Raw genomic sequence first — 16,718 nt, forward strand, 5'->3', positions numbered from 1 at the left:
ATCATGAACGAGCAATCAGCTCCGTCGTCCCTCTCACTTTCACTCGGCTGCATGAATCAACGAACAACGACAGCCAAGTCCATTATCAATTCACGTTAATGCTTATAGCTCAATCATAGCTAGCCTACAACATCAGACATAACAGCCATGTCAATCCCGCATGTGAGTTGGCTTTGAACAGAGATTCTCATAGCAAAGAAGCTGACAGCACGCCCCCATGTATAGGCCTCATACGACCCACGAAGGGTATTCCGATTCTCATTACCCCGATTCGAAGTAGGGCCCAAAGTGAGGTCTATCGGGACGTATCTTTCTGGTGGATTGGTAAGTAACATGCGTCTTCATTCACTTTCAATCTCCTTCATAATCTCCAACCCCAGTGAATGAGAGGATGTTACTGATCATAAAATATCATGTATCCTCGTAGTTCGCTCTATCCTACTTCTTCTTATTCGACGCAGCTACCATATCATCCCATGTGAAACCACCTCCCGACGCCCCATACGATGTCGTACCCGTACATATGAGTTTCGTAGATTGGATTCCAGCTATATGCTCCACTCGTAAGTCTCAATCATGAAGACATCCTTTGTCCCCTGTTCGTCACAAATACTTACTTGATCGCTTGATGATTCACTTTGTAGTCGGTTTCCTCATCACATCTCTTTTGGATAAATCACATCTGAACGCTGCTCTCTCAGGAGATAGTTGGGGAGGTGATGGTCCAGCTGCAGTACGAGCTAGAGTGGTATTGTTCATTGGAGTAGCGTTGATGGCTGGTGGCTTGGCTGGAAGTTTGGTGAGTGGACTGCCCATTTATAGTCAATTTACAAACAACTCCACATCCCCTCCCTTTGTATTGATACGTTCTCTCCATGGAGGTTAATGCTGACCTATCATTCTCGTATAGACCGTCTTGATCCTCAAATACATCATCACCGAATACACTGATTACGTCTACTATGGAATAATGAACGTAGCCATGAATGGAGGTATCATGTTATCGTGAGTTGCAGTAAGGGCTCCCGGCAGAATACAACTGACATGGTCATGATTTATAGGGCTATCATCTTATGGATCTCACAGAGCGGTAGTGACGAATACGAATATCAACTTACCGTATAAAACCATCCCCTCCATGAAATATCCGAAAACCACCTTTACCCGGAGAAAGCAGGCGAAGATGAATAAGAGAATTGTAACATTCGACGAGACGAAAAGAAAAGAAAAACCACAGCAGGTATTTAGTGGAAGCGGGAATATGGTATACCCAGACCTAGATAGTATAGCATATCGAAGTATCCCATGAGATGCAGTCATATTGTAATATCACAATCTCAACGACAAAATGGAAGAAAATGAGCCTTTGCATATTCTTCAAAAATCACTCAAGTAAATGAGTGACTCTCCGACAAAAGCACATCAACAAGCAAGCGATACAATTCGCAAGGATTTATCTCCATCTTTTCTAAGCCTAAGCTTGAGGTGAAGCAGCACTACATCGATCTTTCTGAGCCAAGCAATCCGCTACACTCGCATCGCCCGATCCGGAATTAGCAGCGTTGGCACTGCACGCACCGAGAGTCAGCTCCGAACACCAAGTCATACACAGGTGAGTCACTCACCATCCATTAAACTGCTGATCGCAACTTCTCTGGAAAGCCGCACCAGCATTGACGAACGTATCACCTTTGACTTGGAATGGTCTGGTTCCTCCGATATTAATCACGGGAGTGGCAGCTACTCCGTTCAATGCCTCAGAGAATGTTTGGAGGTCATCACCGGTAGCCTATGCACATCAGGGTAAGCGAGATGAGTCGTTGTAAAGTTGGAGGATGTACTTACAGTAGTGGAAGTATTGGCATCACCGGTGGCCGTAGTAGCAGTAGCAGTACTGGCTGAATCAGCTGTAGCAGCGATGCTGGTCGTGGCAGTGGCATCGGCAGAATCGGTCGCGGTAGCATCATCGGTTGAAGTAGCAGTGTCGGCAGCAGCACCGGTATCCGCTGAATTGGCAGCAGCCGCACCAGATCCAGTACCTGTGCCAGTGGATTGAATGCCGAAAGCAGTTTCGAGCTAGAGTATCATCGTTAAACACGTGTAACAGACAGAGAATCCACTCGAGACGTTTTGCTTGTTGTTTACTCACCCCAGTCAACCAGGCATCAGCGAATCCCTGATCTCTCTGTAAAGCTCCAGAAGCAAGTTGGGAATCTAAATCAGCAGCGACGGTTTTACACTAATCACATCGGTATCAGCTACTTTTCAGCTCCGGTAGCTTCCGGCGCAGATCAGTTCACTTACGACATCTCTTGTATTGGCTGAATTAGCACAAGCGTTAACGAAAGTGTCACACATAAATTGAGTGATAATTGAGGGATTGAGCGCGGAACCATGATTGAAATTGGTCAAATCGGTCTAATCACATCACATCAGATATCATATTATCAGCTACATCCCACGATGAGTGGGTGGGACGCAGTTCCACTCACAGGTTGGAAAGTAAATTCATCTGCTTTACGACCATCCAACCCCGCTGCGAAAGTCAGAGAGAAGTCTGTACATTGTCCTACGTCCACACCGGCAGCGACTACCGCATTATTACCAGTCTACAGATATACATATCTCGAAGATCAGCTGAAGTGATTTGTGGTATATAGAGTAACGGAAACACTCACATCTGTTGTATCCGTGGGATCTGATCCAGCTGCATCATCAGTGGTTGTGTCGGTATCGGTAGATGTATCGGTCGAGCTTGCAGAACCAGCAGAACCGGTACCGGTCGAAGTGATTCCAAAGGCAGTTTCGAGCTATGTATAAACGACATGGATGAGAGTCAACTTCGACTGAGGATTAGACCTAAACTCACACCGTCCAACCAAGCATCCGCGAACCCTTGATCCCTCTGCAACGCCCCACTAACCAACTGAGCGTCCAAATCTGCTGCTACGGTCTTACAGGCATCTCGTGTAGTAGCTGAGTTAGCACATGCATTGACAAACGTATCGCACATGAATTGAGTGACGATAGATGGGTTGAGGGCGGTGCCGTGATTGAAATTTTGTAGGTCAGACTATGATTCCCATCATTCCCATATATCAGCACTGCTCCCCTCAAGGGATTTTTATATGATGTATATATACTTACAGGCTCGAAGGAGAATTCATCTGCTTTACGACCGTTCAATCCAGCTGCGAAAATCATTGAGAAGTCTGTACATTGTCCAACGTCGATCCCAGCAGCAGGAGTGCTATTAGTCGTTGTACCCTGTGAATGGCCATAGTTCATTCAGCTCGTCTTTCCCTATTTCCAGACTCTGGATTGACTACACTTACAGTTGTATCGGTCGTATCTCCTGCACCTGAAGCTGCATCTGTAGCAATGCCACTGGTATCTGTAGAAGTGGTATTTCCAGTAGCCGAATCGTCAACAACAGCTGGACATCCGGCAGTCGTGGTAGCAGTCGCAGTGGCCGTATCAGCTGTACCAGTTGTACCAGTTGAATCGACACCAGCCACAGCAGCGTTGATCTCTTCTTCAGTGGCATCCTACCCGCCGGAAAACCAAAACATCAGTATCTAAAGTGATTCTATAGATTATCTCATGGCCTATTTACCTCCACAAGCAAGTTCTGGGTGAAGATACAATCATCATCATCACAGCTGTTCCCTTTACCAGTCGGATCGCTTGTAGCTCCAGGTGTGAAGGTGCCGCTCTTTAAGGCGTCAAGGGGATCACCACCTATAGCAGCGATTTGCTGTGCAAGGGCCAGGGTGATAGCTTTGTTGGTGGCTGCTGCGTCGGCTGAGGCGGGATCTTGATGTTGTGATATAGCGGCGATTTCAGGATTGACTGGTGTCTCGGTGCTACACCAACGACAGAATTATCAGCTCGCAGTACCTCTCTTTCTATGAAATACCATTGAAGCGTAAAACATCGTTGATCATGCTGTCCATCTCGAGGAGTGTAAAGAGAGGAGAGAACCTTGGACTTACCACAAAACACTTGCCAGTCCCACTTGACCGGTATTTCTCTCCAAAGCTCTATAAGTCAAAGCCGCCGTCATACCAGCCACATCATTCGCAGCTTTCGCATTGGTGAACGCCTGATCGGCAGTGGCTTGTTGGAGACAATCGGTATTGGTGACTTGACCTGCACCAGCTGCTGCAGCTGCATTACCCAGGAGACCAAATACCCTTTGTCAAAAAAAAGCGAATCAGCTGGAGCTTAATGATGTCTCATAGTCTACGTCGAGGGGACTTACGGATCGACAATACCTAGAGGATTGTCTTGTTGTAAAGCAGTTTGGACAGCTTGTAAGATACTCGCATGGGATTTTTCTATCTCACATATCAGTCATGTGCATGATGAGAAAAGAAAATTACTCACCTTGTGGTACTTCCCTTTTGATCAACGAGTAAATAGGTACAGCACCGGTTTGTTTAGCAAGACCAGCTACGAGAGGTAGAAGGGCGAATAAAGATTGGATTTGCATCTTTGTATGTCTTTATCTGTGTAAATTGAAAAGAAAGTATTTTCACCGAAATCAATCTGGGTTATAAAAGAAGTAAGTAAGTAAATAAGTGTGGACAGCGAAAAATGTAAGTTGAAAAAGTTGAAGCAACCAGTGCTTGAGGGAATGTATAAAAAAGTGAGCGTAAAGAAGGCTGAGGAGGAGATCATCTTGAGGGAGTATGCCAGTCGATTATATATCTTTCTGGTCTATCCTATTCTCCCACTTTCAACATGATTCCTACCACAAAGTGTTATAAGCTGATCGGACATGTTAGGGGAAATTGAACTTGATGTCTGTCGGTCGTACAGTTTCGATACTTCCAAACAAGGTTTGATGCGATATCGTCCCTTCCCGTTGACGAGATCAGCCTAGAGACTGATCGTCCGGGCCGAAGTCATCGATAAGATACTAAGATCATCATGACTACCGTTGTCTTACTTTTACGCTCGAAGCATTATTCCAAAGTTGGCTCGTCGAGGAGGTTCTCGCACCTGTGACATCAGTCTCTCCTCGTATCGATGTCACCCTGACAACACACAGACGGGGTTCAGTTACCGCTTGATGTGACTGATCAACCCTATCAGCCACTGTAACGAGCAAGACTGATTAGCTTGGATACCAGACATCCTAAAATGGGATGATAGAACGATAGCGAATGTATAGGCGTATGCTAAGGATCCGCGTTGATCATCGATCTTTCGTTTGGGTGTGTGGCACTTCCTGTTTGTACCTTTTCTCCGCTCATCACACGCGATACCTGGACTCTTCCATCACTTTTTCGAGTCTCCAACACTTCCCAGATGATGTTCCGAGCAGTGCTGACCGTCCAGACCGCTCAGAGGATGCTTGGAAGACCCAAAAAGTCTCAAAAAGCAAAAAGAAACCTCTCCGTCAGAGAATCGAACTCTGATCTACCGCGATTGTGGGTGTGCGTCCTTGATTGCTCAATGACAAGCGGTCATACTAGCCATTATACGAACGGAGATTTACGTTTGAGGCAAAAAACTTCAGGTGATAATATTGTTAAAAAGATAGGTGTGGACTGCCACATGAGATGACGGACTGATAGACGCGGCGTGGAACCTTTGTTGAATGCTTTCACTCCAACCCATCAACTTACTCGCTGTACTTGCTTCGTCAACATACACATCTCACTCTCGATTGCACCTATCAAACTCAGACCAGTAGCAAGATGAACGGACCAGGATTCGAGGATGTCGAAGACAAGGATGGTCAGTCCACTTTCACCTACTAATTAAGCGCTACGCTAACTCACTTACAGGTGTCAGACTCTCATGGAACGTCTGGCCATCCAGTCGTATCGAAGCTACACGTACTGTGGTTCCCATCTCAGCTTTGTATACCCCCTTGAAGGAAAGGGAAGATTTACCTCCGGTGATGTACGAGCCTGTCACTTGTAAAGGCTCTTGTAAGGCTATCTTGAATCCTTATTGGTGAGTTTGCGTATATGACGTGTTGTCAATCCCGTTTCAATGGAGAACATCCAAATATAATGATACTCGAAAAGGAGCACATTCACGAGGAGCTGGAAGCTGATATATGAGATGGTTATAGTCAAGTCGACGTCCGAGGTAAAATGTGGATCTGTCCCTTCTGTTTACAACGAAATCCTTTCCCTCAACATTATCACCAAGATTTATCGCCTAACAATTTGCCTCCTGAACTCTTACCCAAGTTCACCACCATTGAATATACCTTATCCCGACCAGCTCAGATCCCACCCATCTTCTTATACGTGGTCGATACGTGTGTGGACGAGGATGAGTTGAAAGCTTTAAGGGAGACTCTCGTAGTTAGTTTGAGTCTGTTACCTCCCAATGCGCTGGTGGGGTTGATCACTTTCGGTACGATGGTCAGTACATCCTTTTCTCATAACCCCCATCCTATCAATACGGTCTGTGCAGTGACTGATATGCCATGGAACAACTCATAGGCAATGGTCCACGAGCTAGCCTATGCGGATTGTCCCAAAGCCTACGTCTTCAGAGGATCAAAAGACTACCAACCGAAACAGATCGCCGATATGTTAGGACTCAACCCCTCCAACAGACCTATCCAAGCTATGAGACCAGGTCAACCGGTTCCTGCTCCAGCTGCTTCCAAGTTCCTCCAATCGGTCGAGAGCTGCGAATTCCAATTGACCAATATCTTGGAGAACCTTCAAAGGGATCCTTGGCCTGTGGATCAAGATAAGAGACCACTTAGATGTACTGGTGTGGCCTTGGGTGTTGCGACTGCTTTACTCGAGGTGAGTGATGTCAATTTTTGGCTGATGGGAAGATGAAAAGGTTGGATCCTATGAATCGTTGGACGACCAGTCTCACCATTGCGAGTTCTTACTAACCATGTCTACACGTCGTGATAGTCCGCCTTCCCCAACACTGGCGCTCGAATCATGCTCTTCTCAGGTGGTCCACCTACCGATGGTCCTGGTACCGTTGTCGGTCCTGAACTCAGAGAACCCATCCGATCTCACCACGATATCGACAGGGACAGTGTCAAGCACTTCAAGCGAGCTACCAAGGTGAGTAAGGTTTATATCCCGCTCAGTCGCATTCATTGACCGGATCTGTTTCTCTTTCCATAGTACTACGAAGGCCTTTCCAAACGTGCTTCTGCGAATGGTCACGCCATCGATATCTACGCTGGATGTCTTGATCAAGTTGGTCTTCTTGAAATGAAATCCCTTACCAACGCTACCAATGGTTTCATGATCATATCCGATTCGTTCATGACCGCCATCTTCAAGCAGAGTTTCTTGCGAACTTTGGGCAAGGATGAACAAGGTTACCTCAAGATGGGCTTCAATGGTACTTTCGATGTTCTGGTGGGTGATCATAACATTACATCTAAAAATGACGGAGAGCTGACTGAACTCTGAACCACTCATTAGACCACCAAAGAACTGAAGATCTCCGGTGTCATCGGCCACGTCATCTCAGCCAACAAGAAATCCCAATGTGTCGGAGAAACCGAAATTGGTATCGGTCAAACATCCGCTTGGAAAGTTTGCTCCCTTACCCCTAAGACATCTTTAGCGGTATACTTCGAAGTGGTCACTCCAGCAGGACAAGCACTATCACCCAATCAATCAGGTTTGATTCAGTTCGTTACTCACTACCAACATTCATCTGGACAATACAGGTTGAGAGTTACGACCATCTCTCGAACATTCCAAGAAGGTGGACATCCCTCTATTGCCGCTTCCTTCGATCAAGAAGCAGCGGCTGTCTTGATGGCCAGAATAGCAGTGTTCAAAGCTGAGATCGATGACTCGCCAGATGTACTTAGATGGTTGGATAGGATGCTCATTAGACTATGTCAGAAGTTCGCTGATTATAGGAAAGAAGATCCGACGTCTTTCCAACTTAGTCCGAACTTCAGTATCTATCCTCAATTCATGTTCCATCTCAGACGAAGTCAGTTCTTGCAGGTGTTCAACAATTCCCCCGATGAAACTGCTTTCTATAGGTGAGTGATAGCCTCTATCATCGATAACATACTTTAGCTGATTGATCTTCGCTCAGACACGTGTTGAACGACGCCGACGTGAACAACTCCTTGATCATGATCCAACCCACCCTAATGTCATATGGCTTCGATACCGAACCTCATCCCGTATTACTCGATTCCGTCTCTATCCGACCCGACGTGATCCTGTTGCTCGATACCTTCTTCCATATATTGATATTCCACGGAGAGACCGTTGCCCAATGGCGTAAAGCGAATTATCAGGAACAAGAAGATTATGCAAACTTTAAAGAACTTCTCGAAGCTCCCGTTGCGGACGCACAGGAATTGTTAGAAGATCGATTACCTATTCCTCGATATATCGTATGTGATCAAGGTGGTTCACAGGCTAGGTTCTTGTTATCGAAATTGAACCCTTCGACAACTCACCAATCGGGAAGTGGATATGGTTCAGGACCTGCAGGTGGTCAGGCGATATTCACGGATGATGTCAGTTTGCAAGTGTTCATGGAGCATCTCAAGAGATTGGTAAGTGATTTCTCCTAGCAGTCAGGATTAGAAGGAGCGACGCTGATGTTTTACATGTTGTTTTGTATAGGCTGTTGGCGCTTCTACAAGCTAGATGGATATTTGGTTGAAGTGGTGTATATACAGTTTTGACAAATAATCATGCATGTTGGTGTTCGCCTGGAATGTAGTAGAGGAAATGGAAATTGGCACAATTCAGAAACGCTGCACGTATTGAAGCGATCTCAAAGCTGTAATTCAGTAATACAGTAATCCAGTACGCTTGTCGATGGTATCTAAGCCATCTAACGTATACTTTTCGCAAATTATTCAACAATGTACACGCATTTGGCTCCACCAAGAGACATTAAGCTAAATCTTGGCAAGTGCAACTATAGCTCACCAGTCCAGCTGCATGTCATAAGCACGATAGCACCGTTCGTTCTGTGAATGATGGAAGATGCATCGCAATGCTATATCATAATATCGTACAAACCATCTCTTCTCTATACATTCGTCTGAGCTGGTGCTTCCCCTCCATCCTGCTCCTTTGACCTCTGCTCCAACTCTGTCGTCTCCCTCTCCTCCGCTTGGACCTGTTCGTTGGATTTTCCTCCTCCACCATAATAATTCGACATCTCATTGAACCAGTTCCTTCTGAAATCCATGATTAACGCCTTTTTCTCTTCCCCACTCAGATTCTGATACCTCTTTGAAAACTGCGTAAAATCCTTCTTACTCAATTTACCTACTTCGCCGTCTACTTCTGTAGCTGGAGGTAAAGGCATAGGTGAGAAAGAAGGGAATTTGGGTCGGTTGGAAGATGATTTGGAGTATGGGTTGAAGAATTTGGTGAGACCTTTGGAAGTGTCTGTTATCTGTTGGGTGGCTACGTAGGGTCGAAGCTGTAGTATGACGGGTATTAGTATGGTCGTCCATGACGAATACATCAGTCAAGAGACATTATCCCCCTCGGGACGATCTTCAAGAACTGTAAGAAAAAGCACACCCACCTCAGTCTCTTCCAACACTTTCGCACCGGGACCAACGAATAGCCTGACTTTCTCATCCAACACTCTATACTTTGCTTTCCCTTTCACCACATGTACACCCGGGGGTCCAGTTCGATGTCCACCACCTGGCACTCTCGATTGACCAGTACCTATGGGACGATGAGATGTCTGGTTAGCACATGTCTGTCAAGGATATATACCATTTCTGATCTCTTGAGACTCCATGGCTGATGGTCATACACCAACCCACCCTTGTAAAAATCCTTGTTACCTCGTTTCGGCGTGAGAGGTAGTCGGGATGCTCCTGATATGATGGACGTTGGTCTCATTTTTGTGCGTGTGAGCGTTGGTGGAGCCGTCTAGAATGGAATTGATGCAGATGTAGACAAGTTTGAAGGCCTTACAAGCTTAGTTCGCTTGAAAAACAGAATTCCCGAAATCTTGGGTTGAGCAATTTTAGGCACGCGCCAGTGTAGCTTCTCCCAATGCTCGGGCCTAACTCCCAAATCGCGGGGACTGGCCATGGGATTCACGATGGACACTTGGCCGAATTGATAATATAACCATATATGTAAGCTAAAGAGGATATGTTAGATTATGATTGTGATTACTCAGACCGAAGGCTACGAGATCATCCGCACTACTCGTGCATAGCCTGTACCCGAATGATTAATCATAGATCAGCGCACCGTTGGATCTGGTCAGTGACCGCGACGGACACGATGACGAATCGACCTGCATGAACGAAGGACCTCCACTGGTCGACACCTATATAGGCAGACAATCTCGGCATGATTGAAGCACGTCTGTCCTCATAGCATCCATCCTTAATCGTCAGACAGACATACCTAATATCATCTGGACAATCCTTCTTCCTCTCACTCACAGATCTTCAGACATACAATTTAACATGTCGACTGCCATACCACAAACTATGAAAGCTATAGTTGAGGATCAACAAGTAAGTTATCCCATACTGCAACAACTCACGTTTATGACTGACCCCATCACTTTTAGGCCAACTGGGTGACCCTCAAGGACAACATACCTGTCCCAACCCCCGGTGATAACGAAGTGCTTGTCAAGGTCGAGTATGCGGATCAGGTGAGTATCTCACTGTCACACAGCAGGTTTGGTCTACTTCCAGCTAAATCCATCCGTATTCACAGAACCCAGGTGACTGGAAAGTCGCCAGCTGGATCTCTCTAGACGGTGCACTCCAAGGATGCGACTACGCAGGTACCATCGTCAAGCTCGGCTCTAACCTCAAATCCGACCTGAAAGTGGGTGATACAGTCGCAGGGATGATCACCGGAGGCATAAGAAATGATAGAGGTGCTTTTGCGGAATATCTGGTCGTCGAAAGTGATTTGACATACAGGGTACCCAAAGAGCTGAAATTGGAGGGAGCTCCAACATTTGGTGCAGCATGGTTAACGGCATCTCAAGTGAGTAGAACAATCCATAAAGTACCGCTCAATTGCAGTCGCTATATTAGGGCTATGCTAATGTGAGAGTATTTTAGGTCCTCCTTAAAAGTCAAGGACATTCCTTATCTAGCCCAATCGACGGTTCAAAATGGTACATCGTATATGGTGGATCCTCGTCTGTCGGGTTATTCGCCCTCCAAATCGCCCGAGCTCTGGGCTACAAAGTCCTCACTTTCGCTTCTCCCCATTCCTTCGATCTCGTCAAGTCATACGGTGCTCACGAAGTCATCAATTACCGAGATGGCGATGCTATCGAACAAGCTCTCAAGATCACAAATAGTGAAGCTGTATATGCGTTCGATACGATCTCTGAGGGAGATAGTTTCAAGATCGCTTCAGCGGCATTGGGTTCAAAAGGAAAGCAGTTGAATGTGATTAATCCCCCACCCGAGGGATTCAAAGACAAAATAGGGAATGTGGAATTGCAACATACGGTGGTTTATACCCTTTTAGGTAAAGTACGTCAACTCTCCTCTCCGACCCGTTGAAAACCAAAGTGCTGATCCCGTGGTGACGTTGATTTAGGACCTCAACTTTTCACCACGAACGCCTGAGTCACCAATGATCATTCCAGCTGTCCAAGATCACTACGAGTTCGGTAAAGAGGTACTAAAGAAGACCCCTGAATGGATTACAAAGTATGGGTTCAAAGCGAATCCTATCGAGCTGAGACATGGATTGGAAGCTATCCCACAAGGTCTCCAAGATCAGAAGGTTAGTTTAGATATACTCTTATCCTTCCTGTTTGAAGAAATCCGATCTAACGACTGAATTTGCCATCCCGTATAGGACGGTAAGATCTCAGGAAAGAAGGTCGTCTATAAGATTGCTTAGGTAGATAGATAAAACTGGGGGACAGATATGATCATCGTTGTACCATGTATATTCATGCCAATCCTTGTGATCATATTCCCTATGCATGTACAGTACATATGGGAGAACAGCATAGAGAACAGCAATACATCGCCTTTGTAACCTCCTATGGTGTTCTCTCGAGTACGCGTTGAGTCATCGGGTATGCCCGAGGTGGAATCACGAGGTGACTCGACAAGCAGCCCATTATCTTTGAGTCAACCTTCACGTCCAAGTGAATAGATTCTGCTTCAGCAGATACTCGAGTATGATATACATACAACGCTCAACTATATCTTAAGACTTCTCCATCGATAACTTGCGCCAGCAACTAGCGACCTGTGTAAACTAGGAATATCTGAACCGCTGCCTTCTCGTCCCAAACAAGTGCCGCTCAAAATGACGATCACCGTGCCCTCCACTTCCGGCACTCTATCCTATCGTCTAGCTCAAGAGAACGACCGCCAACTGCTTCTGGACTTGCGAAAAGAATGTGGATGGGGAGCACCTAAGATTCAGAAGTACTTGGGGGACCCGGATCGACCATTCTGCATATTTCTGCTCGAGCGGGAAAACGGCCAAGTAGAAGAAGTGGGTATGGGTGGATGGTGTCTTGATATGCCCGAAGATCAGGATACAGCAAGTAGGGAGAGGCGTATCGTATATCTTTGTGAGTATACACCATCTCGAGCTCAATGACTCAATGACTGAGATATCTAATATCCGATTTTATAGCATCACTATTCATCCGAAAAGCCTATCAAGCGAACGGATTAGGTACCAAAGCCATCGACCTCATGGAGAAAGCCGCTATAGAAGAGTATGGTGCCAAGGTGATAACGTTAGATACGACTGCGTACCATACATATGTGGACGAAGAGGGGTATGCAGTGGAGGATTTCAATCAGAGAGGTAGGGCGGTACGGTGGTATGAGAAAAGGGGTTATACAGAATATAGGGTGAGTGGTCACCTATTCACCATGTGGATACTTCCATTGAAACAATTGATAATGTAGGAACCGAAACCATTCTTCCCTCATCCGACTAAGACAGATCCGGATCGACATTTACAAGCGGTATTCATGCGCAAATCCGTTTCATAATTGAACTTCATTCTTTATATCATCGGGATACGACCTGGCATTAGATAGGGGAGAGCACCTTTTTAGGAATGTCAAGTGGAAGATTTCTAATGTATAGACCAATAGATGAGGAACAGAACGATTTGCATGCAGCTATTGTATGGTACGGCTTAGAGATTATGATAGGATCTGGCGGGTCCTCTGGGAAGATAAGAATGATCATATAGCATAGCCAAGTATGCTTTAGGTTCGCTTTTGCCTCCGCTTGGCTTGACTGCCTGAACTATGTGCGATGAGGCTATCCGTGCGATTCATCTATAGAAGATTTTTCATGCAAGCGTTCGATCTTGAGGGTCCTGTTGTATTGTTTCCTGTGCTGAAGATGATAATGTACTGTTCATACCACGCATGGGCAAAGCGGGTCGCCCCGGAAGGACCGGAAGGACCGGCGGGAGAGGCTGAGCGAAGTGGGGAATTTCGATGGGATCGTCGTTGTATACAGTAGCGATAGAAGATGCATGCATGGCGGCTGGTAATCGGTAGTTTCGGCTCAATTACACCAGAGTTCACAATGGCCCAGGCGAAAAGGTCGAGACTCATTGGCTCAATTGGGAAAAGGATAGTATATGTCGGTGATATCGAACGAAGTCTTGCTAGATATACAATTCAACGCTGCCAGCGGTAAAGTCCATATCCGTGTCACAGAGGTCGCGATCAAATGCCGGATTCACGTACATTCTCCAAATTGGCAAATCATGCTGTTTTGCTTTTGGACGCGTTCAATTCGAGACTTCGGACTCGGGCAAGATCGATCATCACTGAAACAAAATGACATGTGGACCTGAAATCACGTATGGTTAGGGGAAAATTCCCCTACTTGGCTGATCTTGTTAGGGATTAATACGATCTGAGCAGCTATTTCCGGAGTGTAGCCATACCCTTTCGACCTGGACGACCATCCTCTTTGGTTACTATCCCGAAAGGTACAAGACATGGCGTTTCTTGATTGAACATCATGATCGGAGTGAGTATCAAAGATGATCAGTGAGAAGTTTGATAATATGATATTTATATAGCACCAGAATGGACGGAGGGTTATCCCCTCTTCATTCCCAACAATCCTCTGATCCATCTGCGAATCTCACTCTACTCATACCTTACCTTCTCGACCAACCTCTCATCCGACCTCCCCTTTTACTCTTCAACCTCCGACAATCCTCATCATGCTTCCCATCCTCTCCTTGACTTCCATTGTAGCTGCTTTGGCATGCATTGGCTCCACAGGAGCAGTCCCAGTGACTGCTGCTGCCTCCAGCGCTGCCGCGTCTTCTGCTGCTAGCTCTGCCGCTTCTGCCTCTGCCAGCTCCACTTCAACTTCAGCTTCCTCAGCTCCTTCTGCCTCTGCCTCTGCTTGGGTCGTTCCTACCGGCTGGGCAGCGTCCTCCTGTGTCGCTGAAGGTACTTCCGGTCGAGCACTCACCTGGACCAGTTTCTCGTCTTCTTCAATGACGATCGAGAAATGTTTAGCCTACTGTGATAACTACAACATGCCTCTTGCTGGATTAGAGGTAAGTTGAAGACTGAATCTCGTTTACATACATTTTACTAACGATGAATCATAGTACTCCGGTGAATGTTACTGTGGTAATGTGCTTGGAAACGCTGCATCCCTTTCAATCAAAAGCACCTGCAACATGCCCTGTAACGGTGATTCCGCCAGGATCTGTGGTGGATCCGGTGCACTCTCGCTTTACGTATCAACCAAGTCCAACGCTGCCAGTCTCTCTGCCGATTACACCTCTACCTCCGTTTCTCTCCCTAACGGCTGGAGCTCTATGGGATGCTACAAAGAAGGTACCACTGGTCGAGCTCTCGACGGATGGTCATATTCCACTCCCGCTCTCAACACTGCAACCTGTATCAACTTATGCAAGAACAAAGGTTACTCCATGGCGGGTTTAGAGTACGGCGGAGAATGCTATTGCGATTCAGCTTTCAGAAATGGCAGTCTGACCATGTAACATGCCTTGTTCAGGAGGTCCTGGGGAGAACTGTGGTGGTGAGCGATTTCCTATTGGCAGCAAAGAGCTTTCCTTGACTTTTGACTCATTTTGACTCAGGTGCCAATGTCCTCCAAGTCTACACCAATCCCTCTCTCGCTCCTTCCGCCAGCACGTCCAACGGCTACGCCAAACAAGCCTGTATCCAAGAAGTCTCTGGCCGAGCCTTGACTGGAGCCTCCTTCTCCTCGGACAGCATGACCGTCGACACCTGTACCGCATACTGCAAATCATCCGGCTTCACCTACGCGGCCGTCGAATACGGAAGAGAATGCTACTGCGGGAGCTCTCTATCGAACGGTGCGAGCTTGAGCAAGTACAGCTCTCAATGCACAATGACCTGTGCAGGAAACAAGAAGCAGACCTGTGGTGGACCCAATGCTTTATCTGTATATGCTAGTGCTTAGTTATAGACATATAATGCATAGTAGTACGGTGGAAATGTGGGAATGTGGCACATATGACTAGGCAGGTATACTGACTGGTACGGGCACTGGAGGTTCGGGATTTCGAGCTTTTCCTTCGAAACCTTTGGATGTGAACACGCCTGGAAGACGTCCAGTGCCTTTACCCATTATCCACTCGTGGCTTGTCATCTCGGGTTCAGGTATTTCCGACTGAGGTTGATCGTCGATGATACCCCCCTTCAATCGTTTGAGGACAACTTTATCTTCGGGTCGAGTGAAAAAGACCAAACTGTTTCGAGTGAGGTGAGCTTGTGTACTAGGCGCTGGAACGACTCGATGAATGTTCGATCGGAGTATACCAGCAGTAAACTTGACCATCGCATCACCAAGATTGACGATACAGGACCCTGGGATGGGTTTGACGTAAACCCACTCGTCAGTGACTGGTAGTCTTACTTGCAAACCTCCGAGCCAGTTGAATAAGATCGTCAATGACCCGAAATCTGTGTGCTCGGCACTACGTGCTCGGTCCTCGCTGAACGCGCCAGGGTGATTCTGGGTAAAACGGACGTGATCTCCGGAACGCTCGTGGATCCGATGGAGGTTGGCGAGTGTGCCTGGTGGGAGTTGGAGATGGGTGTTTAGATGTTCAAGGAGGACATCCACTGCTGCTCGACAGTGTCTGATATATCGTTCAAAGAGGTCTTGATGCTCGAGAATCAAAGGGTGACATGCTAGACGCTCGCACTGACCAAGAATATCATCTTTACGAAGCTATGTTATATATTCAGCATCACTGGGCATCAAATGATTTCCTCGAGTTGAACTTACGTTGTAATTTGCGTTTCTTAAGGGTGCGCCGTTCTCATCTTTGCCTTCAGTCTCCGTATACCTATACGCGTAGAAGGGATGAAGATGTGGTCTACCGTAAACATCCTTGACCTCGTTTGGAAGTGCGAAGAACTCTTTTTGAACCTTGTTCAGTTCCTCGGCTTCGGAGATAATCGTCTCTCCAAGTTTCGATCCTACAAAGTCGAGGTAGAAGAACCCAAGCTCTTTACATGCTTGGAAGAAGTCTGAGGATGATTCGTTGTGGTTCGCTTCTAGTTTTGCAAATGACACTGAGACCAAAGGAGCGGTCCTCAGGTCTTCTGGGAAGGGAGGAAGAGTGTGATGGGAGGTTAAGTGGGCCATGATGTCAGCTCGCGGGAAACAACAATAAGTTGCTACAAAATGGAGGGATATTGTACACCACCTTATAAGTAGAAGAGCAATTCTTGTACCGGGTATACTGATCTG

At 46.5% G+C, this 16,718-nt stretch overlaps 8 protein-coding genes across 8 annotated transcripts; 5 read left to right on the forward strand and 3 right to left on the reverse strand.

Annotated features, from left to right (window-relative positions):
* Nucleotides 1-147: 147 nt before the first annotated feature.
* Nucleotides 148-1,125, forward strand: V865_008618 (uncharacterized protein; the record flags this gene model as incomplete). The annotated part of the gene is made up of 6 exons (XM_066232352.1): nt 148-162; nt 226-324; nt 428-563; nt 645-799; nt 911-1,005; nt 1,062-1,125. The coding sequence occupies 6 exons, from the start codon at nt 148-150 to the stop codon at nt 1,123-1,125; spliced, it is 564 nt and encodes a 187-aa protein (XP_066088449.1).
* A 349-nt stretch (nt 1,126-1,474) lies between these two features.
* On the reverse strand, nt 1,475-4,495 carry V865_008619 (uncharacterized protein; the record flags this gene model as incomplete). Its single annotated transcript, XM_066232353.1, has 14 exons — nt 1,475-1,568; nt 1,626-1,789; nt 1,846-2,076; nt 2,150-2,239; nt 2,305-2,418; nt 2,493-2,609; nt 2,679-2,810; nt 2,870-3,073; nt 3,148-3,267; nt 3,336-3,548; nt 3,617-3,866; nt 3,996-4,196; nt 4,265-4,340; nt 4,390-4,495. 14 exons carry the CDS (start codon nt 4,493-4,495, stop codon nt 1,475-1,477), a joined length of 2,112 nt encoding a protein of 703 aa, XP_066088450.1.
* A 1,213-nt stretch (nt 4,496-5,708) lies between these two features.
* Nucleotides 5,709-8,630, forward strand: V865_008620 (protein transporter SEC23; the record flags this gene model as incomplete). The annotated part of the gene is made up of 9 exons (XM_066232354.1): nt 5,709-5,748; nt 5,799-5,970; nt 6,092-6,389; nt 6,471-6,785; nt 6,903-7,061; nt 7,125-7,364; nt 7,431-8,008; nt 8,065-8,536; nt 8,607-8,630. The coding sequence occupies 9 exons, from the start codon at nt 5,709-5,711 to the stop codon at nt 8,628-8,630; spliced, it is 2,298 nt and encodes a 765-aa protein (XP_066088451.1).
* Nucleotides 8,631-9,021: 391 nt separating this feature from the next.
* Nucleotides 9,022-9,857, reverse strand: V865_008621 (uncharacterized protein; the record flags this gene model as incomplete). Its single annotated transcript, XM_066232355.1, has 3 exons — nt 9,022-9,420; nt 9,529-9,677; nt 9,779-9,857. 3 exons carry the CDS (start codon nt 9,855-9,857, stop codon nt 9,022-9,024), a joined length of 627 nt encoding a protein of 208 aa, XP_066088452.1.
* Nucleotides 9,858-10,438: 581 nt separating this feature from the next.
* V865_008622 (uncharacterized protein) lies at nt 10,439-11,852 on the forward strand (the record flags this gene model as incomplete). Its single annotated transcript, XM_066232356.1, has 6 exons — nt 10,439-10,489; nt 10,546-10,632; nt 10,698-10,976; nt 11,054-11,476; nt 11,544-11,732; nt 11,808-11,852. 6 exons carry the CDS (start codon nt 10,439-10,441, stop codon nt 11,850-11,852), a joined length of 1,074 nt encoding a protein of 357 aa, XP_066088453.1.
* Nucleotides 11,853-12,269: 417 nt separating this feature from the next.
* Nucleotides 12,270-12,973, forward strand: V865_008623 (uncharacterized protein; the record flags this gene model as incomplete). Its single annotated transcript, XM_066232357.1, has 3 exons — nt 12,270-12,540; nt 12,606-12,829; nt 12,887-12,973. 3 exons carry the CDS (start codon nt 12,270-12,272, stop codon nt 12,971-12,973), a joined length of 582 nt encoding a protein of 193 aa, XP_066088454.1.
* A 1,202-nt stretch (nt 12,974-14,175) lies between these two features.
* Nucleotides 14,176-15,419, forward strand: V865_008624 (uncharacterized protein; the record flags this gene model as incomplete). Its single annotated transcript, XM_066232358.1, has 4 exons — nt 14,176-14,520; nt 14,575-14,893; nt 14,988-15,011; nt 15,073-15,419. 4 exons carry the CDS (start codon nt 14,176-14,178, stop codon nt 15,417-15,419), a joined length of 1,035 nt encoding a protein of 344 aa, XP_066088455.1.
* A 57-nt stretch (nt 15,420-15,476) lies between these two features.
* V865_008625 (uncharacterized protein) lies at nt 15,477-16,613 on the reverse strand (the record flags this gene model as incomplete). The annotated part of the gene is made up of 2 exons (XM_066232359.1): nt 15,477-16,193; nt 16,251-16,613. 2 exons carry the CDS (start codon nt 16,611-16,613, stop codon nt 15,477-15,479), a joined length of 1,080 nt encoding a protein of 359 aa, XP_066088456.1.
* Nucleotides 16,614-16,718: the final 105 nt, after the last annotated feature.

This window comes from Kwoniella europaea, chromosome 3 (genome assembly GCF_036810445.1).
Source record: "Kwoniella europaea PYCC6329 chromosome 3, complete sequence".
NCBI lineage: Eukaryota > Fungi > Basidiomycota > Tremellomycetes > Tremellales > Cryptococcaceae > Kwoniella > Kwoniella europaea.